The sequence below is a fragment of the Orbicella faveolata genome, unplaced genomic scaffold (genome assembly GCF_042242905.1).
Source record: "Orbicella faveolata isolate gen_17 unplaced genomic scaffold, um_ofav_v1 contig_12, whole genome shotgun sequence".
Lineage (NCBI taxonomy): Eukaryota > Metazoa > Cnidaria > Anthozoa > Scleractinia > Merulinidae > Orbicella > Orbicella faveolata.
The window spans coordinates 17,917,059-17,937,012 of NW_028301539.1; the positions used below are offsets into that span (position 1 = coordinate 17,917,059).

The 19,954-nt window shown below is 38.9% G+C and overlaps 1 protein-coding gene across 2 annotated transcripts; it reads right to left on the reverse strand.

Moving 5' to 3' along the window:
- Positions 1-2,053: 2,053 nt before the first annotated feature.
- Positions 2,054-17,714, reverse strand: LOC110060866 (pyridoxal kinase-like). 2 transcript variants are annotated; one of them, XM_089282625.1, is made up of 10 exons: positions 17,338-17,714; positions 14,591-14,645; positions 13,961-14,065; positions 13,363-13,419; positions 10,464-10,498; positions 8,188-8,273; positions 7,500-7,545; positions 6,868-6,970; positions 5,916-6,101; positions 2,054-3,279 (listed from the first exon to the last, which is right to left on the reverse strand). In XM_089282625.1, exons 1-10 carry the CDS (start codon positions 17,428-17,430, stop codon positions 3,161-3,163), a joined length of 885 nt encoding a protein of 294 aa, XP_089138751.1. In that variant the 5' UTR covers positions 17,431-17,714; the 3' UTR covers positions 2,054-3,160. The 2 variants fall into 2 exon arrangements, with proteins under 2 accessions (XP_089138751.1, XP_089138750.1); XM_089282624.1 differs by having other exon boundaries at positions 13,363-13,446; positions 17,338-17,713.
- Between the last annotated feature and the right edge of the window lie 2,240 nt (positions 17,715-19,954).

A 19,954-nucleotide genomic window follows, 5' to 3' on the forward strand; every position in this document is an offset into this window, starting at 1 on the left:
TTAAAGATTCGCACAGCTATTGATGATATTGAAGCTGGTTTCGTCATTGGCTCCGGGCAACAACAAGTTGCTTAAGGAAGCCAAGAAACAGCCCTTGTTTACTTTTTCTCTTCTTTCTACATCTCCAGCACCTTTCTAAGAAATCTTGCCGACCCCAACAATGCACATCTCTGGATCAGTCCAACAGGAATGCCCACCTCAATGGCTCTCAGATTGTCCTTCAATCTCAGTGGTATTGATCCCAATGCTCCCACTACCACTGGAATAACCTTTGTCCTCACACCCCACATTTTTCGAACTTCTCTTGCTAGATCTTGATACTTTTCAACTTTTTCATCTTCTTTATCTCTCACCCCATTATCCTCTGGAATTGCCACATCTATAATCTGACAGCTCTTGTCTCTCTTGTCAATGATCACCAAATCCGGTCTCCTAGTCCCTATTTCATGGTCTGTTCGCACACTGAAGTCCCATAGAAGTTTGTAATCCTCATTTTCAAGCACACTGTCTGGAACATGGTCATACCATCTCTCCTTTCGTTCAAACCCACATTTTCCTGACAGGTCCCAATGGATTGCTCTAGCCACGTTATCATGTCTCCTTTTGTATTCTTTTTGTGCCAGTTTCGAGCACGAACTTACAATATGGCTAATGGTCTCGTTACTCTGCTTACAGATTCTATATTTCGGGTCATTCTGTGACTTGTCAACCATCGTTTTAATATAGTTTGTTCGTATTGCTTGATCTTGTGCAGCAATGATAAGAGCTTCTGTTTCTCTCTTGAGCTTTCCTTCTTTTAACCAGGTCCATGTTTCCCCACTTCTTTGTTCTTCACCCTGTCTTGCAAACTGTCCATATAACGGCTTTTCTTTCCAGTCTTGAATATTTTCAGTTCTTCTCCTCGCTTTAAAGTTGGCAGCTGTTTCTCTATTCGCATCCCCATCCCTCCTGACGGCTTTTAACAGTCCTTCCTCGCTTGTTTGAACATAACATTCTAGCGATACCTTTGCTTGATTGACACAATCCTCTACGGATATCAAACCTCTCCCTCCGTCCTTCCTTGGCCGTTATTATTATTATTATTATTATTATTATTATTATTATTATTATTATTATTATTATTATTATTATTATTATTATTATTATTATCGTCCTCACGTAATGTTTGCTTAGAGTCCTTAGGGCCGAGACCAAACCATGGTCCTGGGGCACTAGGGGATAGCCAGTTTTTAGCTTGATAGCACCCTCCTCAAAATGTGTGCTATACCTAACTGTCCCATAATATCGTGACATCCTCGTTTTCTGTAACTGTTTTATTATTATTATTATTATTATTATTATTATTATTATTATTATTATTATTATTATTATTGGGAAGAATCAGTATGTATCATAGACTCTGTGCTAGAGTTTTCTGAGTTTCTTCTGAGGAAAGCAGTCAAAAGACCAGAATCTTAAAGGTGCTCTGTCACGGCTGAGTTAAGTCTCGGCTATTTTATTACTACAATTAGCTTTTGACAACTACTCCCTCAAACTTATTACATCTTTGGATCTAAATGAAAACAACAAAGCTTCACTAGAAAAACAAATATGTCTCTCTGGCATTATTTAGCTGCCAAACAAACGAGATTGACTTTGATAAGTGATCAGCCTAATAGTTTATCAAACACCCATATCACTGTACGTTTTATTCTTCCTTGATTTCTGTGCATCTGTTCCTTCTTCTGTATTTGTTGTGTCATTGAAATATTCCTTCACTGTTTTAAGTGGTTATTTTTGTATTTCACTCAATTTGGCGGCCATTTTGTTACGTCTAAATTTGGCTAAAATCCGTGACATAGTTCTTTTAATCAATCAGCGATAAAAGTCAACAATTAGGGAACCAATCAGATTCAAGGATTTAAGAAAGACTAAGATTAATGTTTACAAAAAGGGGTCAGGTAACAGATTAACCATTTCGTAAAGTCAACAGAGAATGCGACACGTTAGAATTTGGAGTAAATGAAACATAGATGTCTTTTTCAAACAGAAGGCAACCAGGCAAAAACAAGACTACAAAATTACGTTTTATTACACAGATTTTTCGCGAGTACTTTACTTTTCACCGAATAACAGATACTAATTAAGATTGATGTTATTAAAGAAACGTCATACTAGCATGCAATTCAAACAGTCTCACTCAAATCACTTATTTCACTTACTCCCATTTTTCTTTTTTTTTGTATCGAAGAACTTATAACGAAAGGTTAGTATGTACCTGGGAAAATGTAATGAAAATAACTAAAATAATACGTGGAGGCGTCAAAATATTTGCTAGCTTTTCTATGCAGCAGCTTAAATATTTGTTTGTATTGTTTTTCTTCAGTTCAGGTGCATGGTTTATTCTTTGATATGTACACTAACAACGAGCAAGTACAACGAAATACTCGTGTACGATGAATCTTGAAATCTCCAGCAAGTTCCATGTAGTAAAAACTTTTCAGGCTGAACTGTCGTTCGATTACAAATAGCTAAGTCGTCAGAGCTGCTGTTTACATTTCAAACGTTCACTCTTGAGGAATCATCCAGAACGAGCGCGAAGATGGCCAGTTGGCGATCGAACGTGAGCGAGCGAGAAGCATTTTTGTTCGCTATCGATTTGTCTTCTCTATACTATCCAAAAGATGGAGGAAATGCATACCTTCAAGCCGCTGTTCAGACCATCAGCTGATCTTTAATCTAAAGCCGTGAGAAAAGGTCCCAATTATCGCAACTATTTCATTACCCTGCTAGGACATGTTAGATGAAAGTTTGATTCAAATCAAGTTTCCAACAAAACATTGTGCAAAAAGGCCCAACAAAGTTACCACGGCAGGAGAATGCCGGATATATTTGCTGTGAGAACGTTTGCCCCGGGCTTAAAAAAAATTCATTTTCCTTGTAAACTCCCAAGTGCTTCTACCTACCGACCGAAACAGCACAGCTTACATGTAAACGAAAAACTTATTCCCTGACCAAACACTATACAATCTGACTGAATTCTCTTAGCTAACCACACTAAATAAAAAAAATCACATTTTTGGTCTTACTAATAAATTCTCTTGATTTAAAACTGATCATTCATTAAATTTCTGAGCAAAACTACATCCTACAGATACCTGTCCCTACATTCAACCCTTGATCAATCTGAAACTACTTGAGCTTTGAATGTTATGTTTGGATTCCTAATATCATCAAGATTCTGAACCAGACGTAGTTCAATTTGTCCAGGTGTCGGTCTGTTTCCCTCGCCAGCTAGTCCTAAAGACAAAAAAAAATAGATAATGAAAATAGAAAAAGGCGTACTACCCGTTAGATTAAAGTCGACAGAAAGCCTCCCGTACAATCTGGAGTGCGTTAAACAACTTTAATTCATTAATGCACACACGAGGTAATTTATGAAATCCCTAACTGACGCAACACATTTGTATAGCGTGATTACTTGGCAGCAAAATTGTTTAGAGTGTTAATCGGAGCTAAGAGGGCAGATTATCCCCAGGGACACCTATATGAAAAAGTTGGGGGTGCTCGTCGGAAATATTGAATTACACCTTTTGCTGTTCATTTACAGAAAATATCCATTCATTTGTGTCCAAATTTGTTTCATTAAGGTTAATATACTCTCATTTACACCAATATGACCTTCATTTGCGCGTAAGGAACGTTCAAGAATAACACTTGCATATGTATTAACATTCAAAATCATCAAAAGATAAACAATACCTTCCTTTGACATTCATTGGCTGTAAATGTATTGTCATTTTTGTCGAAATAAAATTCGTTGTCACGAAACGACAATCATGTACACTTTTGGACAATCCTTTTTCAACAAAAGACTTTCAGTACCAGAATTTGCATGAGCACTCACAATCAATTGCATTATTATACAACCATATCCGTGAAGGTGACAATCTTTAGTACGTTGAGACAGACATTACCGTGTTTTCACCTAACATTAAGAGAAAACAATAGCTCATTAGCGTAGTTCTTTTGAACAGAGATATCGTGCCCAATTTTCCTCGAAAATTTGATTATAGAACTAGGGACCGTATGTACCTTTTTTTAATCGTATTTTCACAATCCTCCCCTTGCAGATGTAAATTCAGCCTCTTACGAATCTTTGGCGTACAACTCAGAGGGCGCACTACAGTATACATGTGATAAAGTGACAGTTAGATTTCCCCACAAATGCCACGAAGAAATAGAATCCCATTTGAACACAGCGAAAGAATAATCAGGGCCTAAATGTGGACAATGGTATCGTTTCATGCAAACATATTTGCCACGATGCATCAATAATGAGGCAATTGAGGGATAAATCGTTCAGCAAATTTGATATTCTCTCTTCCAAAAATAAATTTTATTACGGCTGTAATGTTTGTCTCACCGCACGTAAGATTGTCGCCTTCATGGATATGGTTGTATAATAATGCACTTGATTGTGAGTGCTCATGCAAATTCTGTAATTGAAAGTCTTTTGTTGAAAAAGGAATGTCCAAAAGTGTAAATGGTTGTCGTTTCGTGACAACGAATTTTATTTCGACGAAAATGAAAATACATTTACAGCCAATGAATGTCAAAGGAAGGTATTGTTTATCTTTTGATGATTTTGAATGTTAAGACATTTTCAAGTGTTATTCTTGAACGTTCCCTACGCGTAAATGAAGGTCATATTGGTGTTAATGAGAGTATATTGACCATAATGAAACAAATTTGGACCCGAATGAATGGATATTTCCTGTAAATGAACAGCAAAAGGTGTAAACTCTTAAAGGAGACCAGCCTGGGCCTCTCTCGAGCTCTATTTTACCCCTAAAAGATACTACTTAAAAACAAAATTACAACGTTTTTTATTGTAATTTCTTCGAGTGCACCCTAATAGATTCTTTGACGGCCAAAAATAAGGGCGTTTCGTCATGAACACCCTAAGTTAGACCAAAATTAGTGATTTACACCACTACTAAGCGAGACGACAACCCTCCCCCTTAAAATGGGAGGGGCCCGGGCACATTACTAGATGAGAAACCAGAAACTGCAAGGGACCGCATACGATAAACGCTGCCAACTTAGGATCTACAAGAGATCTGATCAGCCAAAAAATGTATGAAGACAAACAATAAACTGCAAGACTGATACTACGTGAAAAACGTTTCGAGACACCAACATGACAAGAACCGATAAAGTAGGATCGCAACAGTGGACAGCTGTTTCGCCCTTCTTGGGGCTCGTCAGCACTGTGTAGCGAAGACATGTAACGCCAGCTCAACAGCCAACGCACATAAATTGCAAAATGACCCTTTCACTATATCAAGTTCCGTACTTTGAACTCACATGCACCCCGAAACACGCGTTTACTAGAACCCCAGTTTGCTTGGATACATTTCAAACGAGGTATTTCAGTTTAGGAAAGGTACGGCTAACTATGTTCTTTCTTTTACTAGGCCACCTTTCAAGCCAAAATATTCATTTGACAATAAAGTCTTTGGGTACACCTGCAGGGGCGGATTTAGGGGGGGGGGGGGGTGAAGCAAAACACAAGAAATTTGAAAAGGGTTGTGAATATTATGGCAAAAATAAAGGCGAACTCTCCGGACAGATACCTCATTACTGATTTCTACTTTGTGGCATTGCTAGTGTTTCTGGTGAAACCGTTTTCACTTAGGTTCCAATTCTCAAATTGCAACACTTTAGGAACATGCCCTATTGATTCTGCAGCCCCAAGGTACCAACCCCACCCCCCTTGAAAAATGCTGGATCCGCCCCTAACCTGTTGTGGTGTCATTCATGATAAGCTTGTCTTGCGTGGGTTTTGAGTAGAGACAAAGCCCCTATACGGTGCTTATATGCCTGCATTGTTCATGAAAACCTTAGGATGTTTCACATTTCACTTGACTTACGTTGAGCGTGAGCCAAAGTCCTCGTTAACACAGCTTGCACTGTTGATACCGTGGCCTCACAAGCCAGGGCTAAATCGTCAGGGTGTCTATAGAGCCACGCAAGAAGTAAGCTGGCAAACAAGTCTCCAGTGCCGGTAAATATGGCGTCTACTTTGGGAATCTCCATCCTAATGCATCTCTTTGTACCTTGGTCAAAGAGCAAACAAACGTCATTACAATTTTTTCATTTAAGGCTGGCAAAGGAATGACCAAAACATAACAATAACGTGTTCCCACACGAGCTAAACAAAATCAAGGTGACACAATCAAACCCGAACAGAGCCATTAAATTGTGTTGACTTGTACACTCTTTTTTTTGTAAGGAGGTCTAATTTTTGGATTGAGGTTGAACTCTCTTAGCTTTTTTTTTTTTTTTTCGCCATTTGAGCCTGGAATGTTCTTACCATTTCTGGCACTTCAATAGCCTGCGCTCCTTTTATCCCCCGCCCGCCGGCTCTCGCTCCCCCTTCCCATCTCCGTCGTTTTTCGCCTGCTACGCAAGCTAACACTTCAATGAATCAATGCCGGGTTGACAACAAACTTATTAGGGCACATAAAACCGAATGTTTCTACAATGAACCATTTAATAAGACAAGCTCAAGGTTTATGCACAAGTATGCTCCTAAAACTATTTGGTTACTGTACTGTATAGACTCGGGTTTTTGTATGTTAGCAGAGTTCATACTGTTGTTTACAAAATTGATAAAATAAACTTCCTCAGGTGATTCTCAGCCTGGGGCATGTTGGTCCACTTCTCGCCCTCTCTCGGGAGCATGGCATTGCATGACGGAGAGAGGGCCAATACTGGACTAGGGATGTTCTTAAAACTTAGGGTTAATCTGAGCCTCAGAGTAAAGGTTCTTCAGTGAGACAAAGAAATAAAAAGAGCAATAACAAGATCAACAACACTGACCATTCAGTGAGCTGCCAAGGGCTATGAGTGTTTTGCTGTCACCCAGCTCTGAGCTGGTTATTACCACTGTCTTTGTGCCCCTTTCATGTAGTATTTTCATTGCCTTCACATGAAGAAACAGCATAGAAGTAAATTGATAAAAGAACTGTTAAAAAGCAACACTAACTCCTCAAGATTTTTCTTTTAAACGAAGTCAGTTATGAAATACCCATTAATGAGAATTTTGATTTCTTTGTTTGTATTAAACTTCCACGAGAATCAAGCCAAAATTCAAATTTGACTAAAATAATAATCTCTTACTAACCAAGAGCGAGGGTTATACTGGGGAATATTGGCCTAATGTTGTGGCAGTACCGAGCAAGTGCAGCACCAAACAATTTATAATTTATTTTTAGGTATTTGGGGGGATTGTGTTCCCACAGGGATTCCACAGGGAGTTACAAGGAGACTTGTTACTTGGCTCCATTAAAATCCCTGAATTTGGTGTAACTCTGGCAAGATGTTTGAATCAGAGTTGTGTTTCTGCCATGCAACAGTCAAAGCTAAATTTATGCAATTAAGTTTGGCATGGCAGTAGCAGTACAATGTCTGAACTGGGCCTGGTTGTTTTTTTGTAAGGTACCGGATGTTACCTTAAAAGCTTCACTTTCATTGGTTATCTTCACACCACTTAAAAGCCTATTAAAAAAAAAGCTCACACAAATTATGTTAATTTATAAACCAAATGTTGGGGTAATGGTCAAAGGTCATGATCAGTTGATATGACATCAGTCTATTTCTAATTAGCTCCATCAGGTTTCTCATTTCTCCCAAGTTTGAGAAACACAAGGGGAAGTTTAAGAGGGTGAGAAATGCTGTGGAAAGTCACAGTTTTCCAAAACTTTAAAGAGTGTTTCTACAACTCAGTAATTTTTGTTTTGGTGTGTCGGTGTTTTCACCGGGACCAAATCCAAAGAAACAAGTTAGAGACCCTTTCTTTTTTGAACATCAAAATGTAGATTAATTCTTTCTTCAATAAAGCTTGCCCTAGTTCTGGGTTTCATGATTCTGCATTGCTCGTGGCTACAGGGAAGAGATTATTTGTGTGACTAACAGGCTGGATAATAATAAATTGAGCCCATCTGGTTTTTCACTGCGGTTTCGTTAACGTCTTCAGCAGGAAGGTAATTGGTTTTCACAGGGAGGCAAACCTTTTTGAACTGAACTTCTTTACAAGAAAAAAAACAGTTTTCTAGATGGTCAAACCAGTCACACAATTAATCATCCTCAATTTCCCCGCTGTCTGGCCCTTAATAAAACCCCTGTTTTCAAGTTACTCACTCTGCTTCAAATTGATTTGGTGTTATAATATCAGCCATTGGAAGTAACTGATCTCTGTAGACTGGCATTAACTCTTCAGGAACATACTGATACAAAGAGCAAAGAAATGTTAATTAGAATGTTTCATAAACTAAGTGGAATTAGCATGAAAAATGTAAAGAGTATGGAATGCGCTGTTCAAGAAAATATCAATACCCCCAGTGGAGTCGTTTAGTGATTTTCATTCCCTCTGGAATTTTCAGTTAGCTTCATACTGTGCTAAACAATTTTGGAATTCTGAGACTCCCCTTCATCTGTTCAGAGTTTTCAGTGAACTTCAATGGGGTGCGCATGTAGATGTAATTTTTCTGGAAGTGCACTTGTAAGCACTACACAAGTGACTTTGGGAGAACTCAAATTTTCCAAAAAAGCTATTCTATATGTGATGCATAGTCACCTAATGGTTAGCCTTATGGACCTCAGTCTATAAACATGCAAAAACAAGACAATCTGAGGCTAATAAAGTCAACCAAAGAAGCTTGGTCAATAAAAGATTCACTATAAGGCATGCTGGACACCATTTTCTCATGGGTTACAGCAGGCAAGACAAGATGGGCCCATTTGGCCTGTTTGCTTAGCCAATCACAGAACAACATTTGGTTCATCTTGCCTGCTCGCGGAGTTAGTCACAATAATTCTAGTCACATTATGGACACTGGGACAAGCTCTGGCTGTTAGGACTGCTTTGGCCTGAGCAGAGAAGTTTTATCTTTGAAAGGTTTCCATAAACCCTTAGGTCTATAACTTGGGTTCATAACTGATAATCGTAAATTATACCCTGGCTATACCCTAGTCTAGCATCATAATCCATTGGCAACGTTATTCCACAATAAAGTTGATTCATGCTTTTAGCTGTGCATCACTGAGTTATAATACAGACGAGCAATCAAGAAGCTAGAGTTGATCTTGGCTGCTTCTCAAACAACTCTTATGCTTCTTTAATGCCTTCCAAACTTTCCATGGGCATAAAGAGGGGGACATGGGGGGGGGGGGGGGGGGGGCTGAACACCGCAACACCGCAAAAAAAATAACGAACACCGCATCATCCCAAGAAAAGTCAACGAAACACCATCACCGCTACGCATATTTTTAGCGCCATGATTTGTTCATCTACACTTAAAATAATACTTTTACACCTCAACAGTTTTTCACAAAATAAACACATCACAACGTTTTTCATTGCACATATGTCGATACTTCTGATGCCTGTAAATCAGTTTTCTTGCTCTTGTGAAGAAACCTTGCACAAAACTAGGAAGTGGACAAAGGAAAAAGAGAGGAGCCTCGAGAGATGGCTTTTAACCCCAGATCCCTCTCTTCTTTTACTTCGCTCACTTTTCTTGGTGTATAAACCCTCTGACTGAAGCCCTATTTTGACTGAAAGTATTGCTTTCTGGAGCTAGCAGCGTTTGCGTTCAATATCGATAATCGTTTGAAAAAATGGAAGGCCAAGAAAGTCGCAGGACCTTGGAGCAGGTATAGACTGGTATCAGAATGACCTATAGATGAAGCCGAATAGCAAAAGCAAAAAAATAGTAAACGTGTGTAATTTACAAAGCTTCCTTAGCTTAGAAAGCCTTCTTTCTTCCCTGCCCACGCAACATCTGAATATATTTTGTGGGCGGTAGTTTTCGCCACCTTTTCCTTTCTTCGTAGAAAACAACTGCGCAGTCAATATTACATTATATTTGGCCTTGGCGTTTCCAGAATTTTCAGGATTGTTTCTGTCCTCACTCCTCCGCGTGTCTACCGAACACTGAGCTCCGGGTGGCAGAGGTCGAGTTACTTGTCAAGTTATGTATAAATGAAAACAGCTTTGGATTGTCTGCCGAAGCATATTGAAGATTGACTAGGAAGTGATGGTCTGTATTTTGTTACAAATTATTAACCTCAATGGTACGTATTTATCATAAATTAGCATGGATTAACAAAGTTTACATGCTAAATTTAGGTCAAATTTAGGTTTGAGAAAGGCAATTAAATAACCCTGGCCAGCACTGCAAACAATTTCATTTCACTGAACACTGCAGAGTGAAAAACACAAACATCACACACTGTAGGGTTTGAGATCACCGCAACACCGCAAGTTGAGATTTTATTCACCACATCACCCCATTAAAAAAACATCAACACCGCAACACCGCATATCCCCATGTCTCCCTCAATAAAAACTGGATGACTGATATTAAAACATGAATCAATTACTGTGAGGTAAAAGTTGAATTGTTTTTACTCACAAATTTGCCTCCATCTCCCATGACAGGATCACAAACTTAAAAAATAAATAAACAACTGTTAACTCAATTTCAATGGATATAATGAGAGCAAATGCAGTGGACAATAATGCTCCCTCATCATAGGCCTGCAGTGCGTGCAGAGAGCTAGATAATAAAGCTCTGAGGGAGAATTTATGCTCCCTCATCATAGGCCTGCAATGCGTGCAGAGAGCTAGATAATAAAGCTCTGAGGGAGATAATTTATGCTCCCTCATCATAGGCCTACAGTGTGTGCAGAGAGCTAGATAATAAAGCTCTGAGGGAGATAATTATGCTCCCTCATCATAGGCCTGCAGTGCGTCCAGAGAGCTAGATAATAAAGCTCTGAGGGAGATAATTTATGCTCCCTCATCATAGGCCTGCAGTGCGTGTAGAGAGCTAGATAATAAAGCTCTGAGGGAGATCTGAAAGGCCGCGTACAAGAACGTCCCCTAGATTTTTTGGCCATTTTGAAAGTGTTCAAAAATAGCTGAATTTTGGCATGTAGGCTTCGTTTTACCTGAGAAACATTGCTCTGGATTTTTTTGGCTGGGGCGCTCTTCGTTCTCGAGAAATAACGTATGCAAAAAGCTCAGTTTTCCAAGCGGCATCTTTTGGAGATCTTTTGTTGAACAAAAAACAAAAGAAACCTTATTATTCTGTTGAACAGCAAACAGGCAGACTGTTTATAGTGTATTCCACTGAATCTTAGCTGTCTTAAAGTCAAAGGAAAATAGTATATAGAGCGGAAATCTGGGAACAGATTGTTTACATCGGTTATTGTGATGTAAACACAACACGTGAATCGATCGAGCGGCAAACGAAATACCATTGAACAAAAAAGAGATGTGCCGCATTAGAGCTCTGTCAACTAATATCTTAAGCATTGTGTTAAAGTACCTTGTGTGCCTGCCTGGTGGTTGAGAGGCATCATAAAGCCTCAATAAACCTGTAAGTCATCAGCATGTTTTAAAGAATCAAAATGTGTTCTGAAACTTCAAAGGTAGCTGATATACCGTAATCGTGTTATTGGCGCTCGAAGTCAGATCGAGCCAGGCAGCAAAGTCCAAGAACAGTTCTTGCCCAAGAAAAATACCCTCTCGTGAGTTGTGGCCCATTTGCCAAGCGTTGCTAGTGTCAAAGTTTGGAAAGTGAGAACTGGTTTTTGACTTATAAAATTTGTCTTGTATCGACCGCCGTGTTTTCTCGTGCACGAGGTGTAAAGACCCTTCCCAGCATGCATTGCGATCACATTCTGCTCACGTTTCTCGAACTGGTAACTAGATTGTTTTGGCTTTTTTTCATTTAAAGATAATAATGGCCAACAAGCAGCGATCGATTGTAACATAGATCTGTGATCCAGGTTGTGCTGATTTTATTTCATATCGGCATGATTTGTAGTGTTTTGAACTTCTGGGATCAGCGGACATGCAGATGTATGGAGACCCGTACGTTGCGCAGAATGGTTAATTTGTTAATCTGTTAGGCGGTGCGTGACATAAAGCTACGTTCGCGTTTGTCGAAAAATATGTATTTATCTCGTGATTTTTAGCCATTTAAGACGTTGCTGTATTTGGAAAAGTGCTTATTTGATGTTTATTTGTTCAGTGCAGATAATCATTGTCCCAGATAACCAAAGTAAGTTCCAGATGTTAACACTATTTTCCAGCCGCCATATTTTACCTATTTAAACCTGAAATCAACATTTTTGAGCTTATACGTTGCGTGAAATTAACATTTTGCTGTTTTCTAAGTGAAATCAACACCCTTGCCGTCACGCGTTAACGTGAAATCAGCATTTTTACCTCTTTAGACCTGAAATCAACATTTTTGAGCTTATACGGTGCATGAAATTAACATTTTGATGTTTCCTAAGTGAAATCAACATCCTTGCCGTCACGCATTAACGTAAAATCAGCATTTTTACCTATTTAGACCTGAAATCAACATTTTTGAGCTTATACGCTGCGTGAAATTAACATTTTGCTGTTTTCTGAGTGAAATCAACATCCCTACCGTCACGGGTTAACATGAAATCAACATTTAAACCTTTTTTGACCTAAAATCGACATTTTTGAGCTTTTACGTTGCGTAAAATTGACATTTTGCTGCTTTCTAAGAGAAATCAACATCCTTGCCGTCACGCGTTAACATGAGTCAACACTTTAAGCACCTTTGACCTGAAATCAACAAATTTGAGCTTATATAAGTTACGTGAAATTGACATTTTGCTGGTTTCTAAGTAAAATCAAAGTCCTTGCGGTCGCGGCGGGCTGATCCTTTGTTATAATAAACCAAGGCGAGACTTCGACTTATAACAAAGGCTTGGCTTGGCTATTATAACAAAGGATCGGCTCTGTTTATCATAACAAAGGCCCAGCTTCGTTTATTTGAAGGACTCGGCGGGAAAAGGGCATCAGGTATTTTAATCAAAAGTGAACTTTGTCGAAAACGCTCCAAATTTCGCATGCAGTTTCGTTCAGGTATGCTAAGCAATGTCCCGTAGTTTTCGCGCTAAAGTTCGCTTCGTTCTCGAGATATTGCATATGCAATAAACCACTCGGTTTTTCCAACCTGTGTGCCTTTTTGCATACGTTATTTCTCGAGAACAAAAAGCAACCCAGCGAAAAAAACTTCAGAGCAATGTTTGTCAGGTGAAACGAAGCCCACATGCCAAAATTCAGCTAGTTTTAAGAACTTTCAAAAACGGCTGAAAAATCTAGGGGACGTTCTTGCATACGGCCTTTCAATTATTCTGTAAGTAGACTTCTTTGGTACCAAAAAATGTGTTCACTTTCAAGAGAGATGATCACTCATGGTAAACTTTGCATCAAGCCAAGTCCATGTTCAACTATAGCACTAAGAGCATCCTTTTACATACCAAACACTAAGTTGGGATTGGCGTTTCTTAGCTGATGTACAACTTGCAGTACCTCCTCTAAAAATGATTTAGAACCTACATAACCTGAAAAAAAGGAATGAAAAATATGTCATGAAAATAAGGCACCTACGAACATGCTCTCTCATTCTCTTCTGGAAGTATTCATAAGGGTCATGAACCTTTAGGTCCTGCATCAAGAGGAAGACAAGGAGCTTTTAAGACCTTATTAGCACTGTTATGCGACCAAGACTTAGTGTTCTCTGTGCTGCATTCCATTTATTCTCAGTAATCACCAGTAATCATGTAACCCTTCTGCATCAAGTACGTTAAAATGAGGGCTTGTTTGTTTGTTTGTTTGTTTATTTTTTTCCATTAATAAATATTTAAAAAATACCAATGTATAAGGCAAGGAAGCCCAGGGAAGCTGATAGGGCTTATGTAAACGACTACCTTAAAGATACCAAAGACTTAACAAATAGAATACAAATCCTGTCATCGGCACAAAGTGATCATAAATTAGGATAAAAAATTTGTACTCCTGGAAGTTCTAATACACACTTGCTGGCACTTATTATGTTATGATATATTACAATTCTACCTGTCAGAAGGTGAGAGAAATGGTGTAAATTGTTCAGCCTGAGTCCTTCAAACAAGACTTTGAGTTCCTTAGCATCCAAAACTTGACCTTGAACATGTTCATATCCTAGAAACAAACCAACAAACTACAGCATAAGAACAAATTTTCCTAAGATCACAATTTTTTGTTAAGTATGACGCTAAGTTACCAGGGACCACATTAAATAATGAACCTGGTCAAGAATGCATGGAGATGAGTGAAGACCCCAAAAAATCATAGCACACCGATGGTTTATATTTTCAGCAAGAATAAATTTTACAAAAACTTTTAAGACCTAGCTGGTTAAAACTGATTATGGAAAAAAGTTTCAGACTATGAGACGGTATAAGGCAAAGACTCTCTTAAGAAATTCTCATGTACTTAACCAATCACTGCACTAAACAAATAAAATATTTTGCAAAAAAAGGCACAATGAAGCAGCAGTTATATTAACAACATGGTCACAGGTTTTGCCACATCAGTTGATCACTCAGATGTACTAATAATAATAATAATTGCAAAATATTAATAAATGTTGGTCTTTTGTGGTTGTTCTTCTTGCCATTATCATACAAACTTTAAAAAATAGTAAAAAGGTCTAGTCAAACAAACCAGTGTGGTTAGAGAGTTGAACTGAATTGATCGTGTCAACATCGAAACCAAGAACCTGAAAATAACAACAATAAGTAAGAAAGTCTCCTCACTCTTAACATTAAAATAACAATTCCCCTGAGTAAGGTAAAGTCTGCATACAAGCCAAGTGGCTCATCAGGCTGGAGCTTATCCTGGTTTTAGTAGCATGATTAATGAAGTGACTAGGAGTATTTCTACTCCCCCCCTGGATGGGATGCTAGTCCATCGCAGGGTTACCCCCAGCATTAAATTTGCCAGTACCATTTTATACACCTGGGTGGAGAGAGGCACTGTGAGAGTTAAGTGTCTTGCCCAAGAACACAACACAATGTCCCCAGCCAGGGCTTGAACCTGGGCCGCCTGCTCCAGAGTTGAGTGCACCAACCATGAGGCCACCGCACCGCCCACAATTCCCCTAAGTGATTACCACAAATTTGTTTTAGTGTTGGGGCATAGGGAAGTCTGTGTCGCACAAGTATCCTATGCTGTCAGAGTTAATTCATGTTTCTGCAGCATTTTTACAAGCGACCAAGAGTATTTAACTCCCATGGGCATGTTTAAAATAAAATGATGTAATAGCTCTATGGTTTGCGACGTTAGCGTTAATCGTGCTCCATTTCGCCTAGTTAATCTACACTGTAAACATCACTCCAATTAGCTAAATTATCTCCACAAAATTATTTTAAAATGCTTTCCAAGGAGACCTCTCTTGATCCAAACACTTTGTGAGTTTCAGAAAAACCATTATTCCTCCACCAAGCCATGTACCGAGTGTCAGTGTTCATAAATATCTCACAGGATAGAACATTGCACCCTGGGAGGGACTCCCATGGAAAAAGGACAGGGGTACTTGTCCTACCTTTAAAGAGTTAAAAAAAAAAGGTTTTAGTACCTCTTAGGGCGTTTAGCCTTAAAAGGTCCACAGCAGGAGCTTTTGCAGTACCTTTCAGGGTATTGAGCTGAAAAAATGTGACAGGATATATAATGTGTTGTTTTAGATTTGGTACCACTTAGGGGTGAAAAAAATTTCAAGCCACGTCCACAAAACAGTATCTTGGTACCTCTTAGGGGTCTCTTTCAAAAATTTCTCACATGGACCCCCGTCCTTTTTATATGGGAGTTCCCCCTGGGATTCCACCAGCACTGATTGGCTGATTTTACGCATTGCTTTTCTCAGCTGTCTTAATAATGTTAACACAACCAATAACAAAATAATGTCTATAATCACTAGTCAGTCAATGAGCATCTGATGGTGTGCATTTTTGAGAAAGTGTTAAAGAAAGGGATTAAGACCAAGTATCAATGTTATCCCACAAGGGGGATCCAGGCAAGAGGTGGGGATTTGTTGCCTAGGACCATTCCTCCAGTTGGACTTTTGATTGTGGGATTGGGTCCCAGGGCCAGGAAATTTGACTTTGATTGATAACCCTTGTATCATAATTTAGACACAGTTACCAGGTCTGTCTCTCACAGCTTTAGGGAAAGATCAGTTTTTATTATTTTGTGTTCATAGCCATTTATCTGACACTTTAGACTGCCATCTAATTAGATACAGTGGAACCTCCAGTTGCGGCCACCTCTCATAAGTGACCACCTCTCCTGAGTGACCAGTTTTCCAAAATACTGAAAGTTTCCAAGTCAAATGACTACAATTGGAACCTCTTGTAAGCGACCACCTCTTGTAAGCAACCACCAACACTTTTACAGCTAAAAGTTTGAAATTTTCTTTTGTTCTTAACCTTCCATAAGTCACTGCTTGACAGATAATAGGGCGGAAATTGGATAATAAAATGCTGTAACATTATTGCATTCCTTGCTAGTATGAGAGACGGAAATTTCTCAATGGCAAGTACTGAATATTTTCTCAAAACTGACTTTTCACATGAATAAAATGTTTCAAACATTGGGTAAGTCTCTGCAGTTACCATATGTTAATGAGGTAAAATTTTGACCCAAATAAGTGACCAGCAACCATAAGCAACCATCTAGGCTTGAACATTTTGGGTGGTCCCTTACAGGAGGTTTGACTGTATTGTCTATTTTGAGAAAGTCTTGTTTTTCTATTACTTTCTAGACTGCTGGCAGGCAGTTTTTTCTCTAAGGGTCACTAAGACGAGTGTTTAGTGATCGTTAATGCAAAAGGGTGATATGCCCGTGGTCGAGTAGGGAAGAAGGCGAGACAAGAATTCTTCTTGTGTGTGCCGCACCCATGTCTGGTCCCATTCCCCTTTAGGCTAAAGCGTCTCGCCTCATAACCCCTGCTGAATTTCGATAGAAAAACAGACTGCAGTCTATTTATTTTCAAGTACACATCCAGTTGTAACACCCAGTGAAATCAAATTTCACCTTTAAAGTCAGAAATTCAGAATACCCGGCCACTTTAATTACATGTGCCGGTGTGCTTTGAAGAACGAGGTATATAACAATAGTTGCTATTCTTATTCAATGAGATGCTAAAGTGGCCGGGTATTCTGGAGTTTAGCCGAAATACTTGTCTCGAAATTCTTTAGGGGGTAGGATATTTTCACATGCGCTTTCGAAGGAAACAAGTCACCAACTTCAGTAAAATCAAAAGCTGTTCTAATAATGACCAGTTTGCCTGATGTAAGTGTATTGTGGCTATTGTTTTCTTTAAGCACAATACATATGGTGTACTGTAACGCTGTACAAGTGTAACGTAAGATTACATTTGTAATTAATCACACATATTCAGTTACCGTTAATACCTGAAGTGGAAATGTCGCCGAGTCGTTTCCTACATATCCTGATACAACGTGACTTTGAATAGATAACACTCTACAGGATGCTTTCTCTTCCATTTGATCTCGAAAAGTACGCTAAGATCTAGACGACTGTTCGAACAACGTAAAGCTTGGTAGCCTCTCAAATGAGAAAATTACCATGACCGCAGCAGGACGGAGTGAGAATGTCACTTGTCGGGCTATGGCTCCGATCTATTTTTTAGACTTTTAAGAAGATCTTCAGACTCGTCTTGCGTTTCATATCGTTATGCTTTCTAGTATGGAGCGCTAGAATGATGGAATCGCAGCAGTCGTGACTCATGAATACCTAAATGTCCTAAATTTTGGGCGGTGTTTCACAGCTTAGTGATCAGCAAAACACGTCAATCTCGGCTGACATTTGACCATCAGCTATCGGTTAATCTCGCCCCAGACCCTCTATGGGCAGATCTCTACCATACCCACGAAAACTTTAAAAAGTCCAGCTCCGCCTCCTTCTCTGAACCCAAAGAATCCCACATTGCATTTCCTTAGTCTTCTTTTGCCTTCTTCATAGGCCTCGTTATACCTCCTCCCCCCTAGGGGGTACTCACTTATATGGGGTATAAAATAGAGTATCAATTTTGACCATTTTGGTCTCAAATAGAACAAATAGGTTATGGTTTTTGCACTCTAGTCTTGAATTCGGTATGCGTTTTATAAGATGCTACTTCTTTTCATCATTATCGATAAGAACATCAACAAAAGCCCTTTGTAATGCCTTAAACGTTAACATCGCTCTCAATTAGGGAGCTAATTGTAAGACAGGTCTGAAACGGGGTATTGATTTAAAGGTCAGGTTTTAAATAGGTTTCTCTTCTTTTCCTTCAAATTTTTGGTCAGTTCATAAATAGACTAAATAGGCTTTTGTTCTTGGGCCATCGTAGTTTAACGAGGAATAAAACACAAATAGCGGTGATAAACATATTAAACTTACGCATTTTAATAACTTGACGTTTCGTATGCTACAGAAACAAGAAACAAGCCAAGCAGCCCCGTCCCTACGGTTCCGAAGAAAGATATTATCATCTTATTACCTTACTTAGGTGTACAAAGTGACCAAGTCTCTAAGCGTCTGAAATCATGTGTATACAATTTCTGTTCATTTGTCAATCTTAAGATAATTTTTCAAAGCACTCGCCGAATCAAATCTTTCTTTCAATACAAGGACCGTCTAAAATCGTTCACAGAAATCTAAGGTCATTTATAAAGCTGCTTGCTGGGACTGCAGGGACTTTTACATAGGCAAAACAAAACGACGGCTTCATGATAGGAAAACGGAACATTTCAAGGCTCTCACTAAGAATAACCCCACATCAGCCATTGCCGACCATATAAAAGCCACAGGTCACAACATCAAGTGGGATCATTTTGATATTCTAGCTTCTGGTAAAACAGATTATCATTGTAAAATTAAAGAAACTTTGCTCATCCAAGAACTTAAGCCGGCTCTTAATGTAAACGTCAGCAGTGAGAAGTTGATACTTTATTAATAAGCTTAGGCTTTTATTGTTTTACTGTTAAGAAACAGATGTTTCTTAATCTCGTTTCCAGACCCCTTATTTACATTTCATATATAGTTTTCAAAAATTGTAACGGTCTTTATTCCACTTTTGAAAATGTATGTTGCGTAGCATACGAAACGTCAAGTTATTAAAATGCGTAAGTTTAATATGTTTATCACCGCTATTTGTGTTTTATTCCTCGTTAGACTAAATAGGGTTGAGAAAATCACATGTTTTTGTCTTAAATAGGGTAGGGGTTTTCGGATACGGGCACGCGATTTTTCTGGAAGTACACCCCCCCCCCCCCCTTTTCCGGGTGATATACATTTCGCCGGGGTCAATCAATTTTCGAGTTACGTGGCTAGAGAAAAAAGGCGAAGCCTGTCTGGCCGTCTGTGTGTGGTACTTCACCGGAATCAACTGACCGTGGCCTGGGAGAAATCCACGGTCCGGGAACTTCAAAGCGAGAGACGTTCGTAAACGTGGCGTCTTCAACAAGTCGCTAATTCATCAGGAAATAAAAGAGATACAGTCATTTATTTCTTGCGACTTTCTGTACAATCATAAAAGTGAAAATTACAGATATGTAACTTGCTTGATTTGCCCCACGCACTTGATGATGACGTCGCAAAGTCCAGCAACGACGCAGCTCAACAAGGTCGAACCGAAAGCATACATATTGCTCGTTTTAGAAAGGAGTACGCTTGAACTTTTAGAAATATACATTAATTCATGAGAGTATTAAAACTATACAAATAAATTAAGACGTGTCAAACTATTTACCATGAATGGCGTCTGGTTCAAGGTGATTCTTCCACCCAAACTGACAAGTCTTGTGGAATTCTCAAGACAGCCGAATTGTAGTCTCTTTAAAAAAATGGGAACAAGAAGCAAATTCTAATCAGAGACCCCGGGGTTTTTCAGAATCTTCATTTATTTTAGTTATTTATAGAATTACTAACATTTCAACGGTAGGTGGCGCAAACTATGGTGGCGCTCTCAAATATCTTTTTATCAGCTAAGGAACTCATTAAAATACAGAAAAAGGTGAAATTTTT

Bases quoted from the DNA above. Each gene is read 5' to 3' on its own strand.
- LOC110060866 (XM_089282624.1), bottom strand. From the start codon at position 17,430: ATGGAAGAGAAAGCATCCTGTAGAGTGTTATCTATTCAAAGTCACGTT. The intron at 13,447-13,960 runs GTAGAATTGTAA...CCTTTTTTTCAG, and splicing joins TTTCTCTCACCTTCTGACAG to GTTATGTAGGTTCTAAATCA. The intron at 7,546-8,187 runs GTGAGTAACTTG...TTTTTTTAATAG, and splicing joins CCAAATCAATTTGAAGCAGA to GCTTTTAAGTGGTGTGAAGA.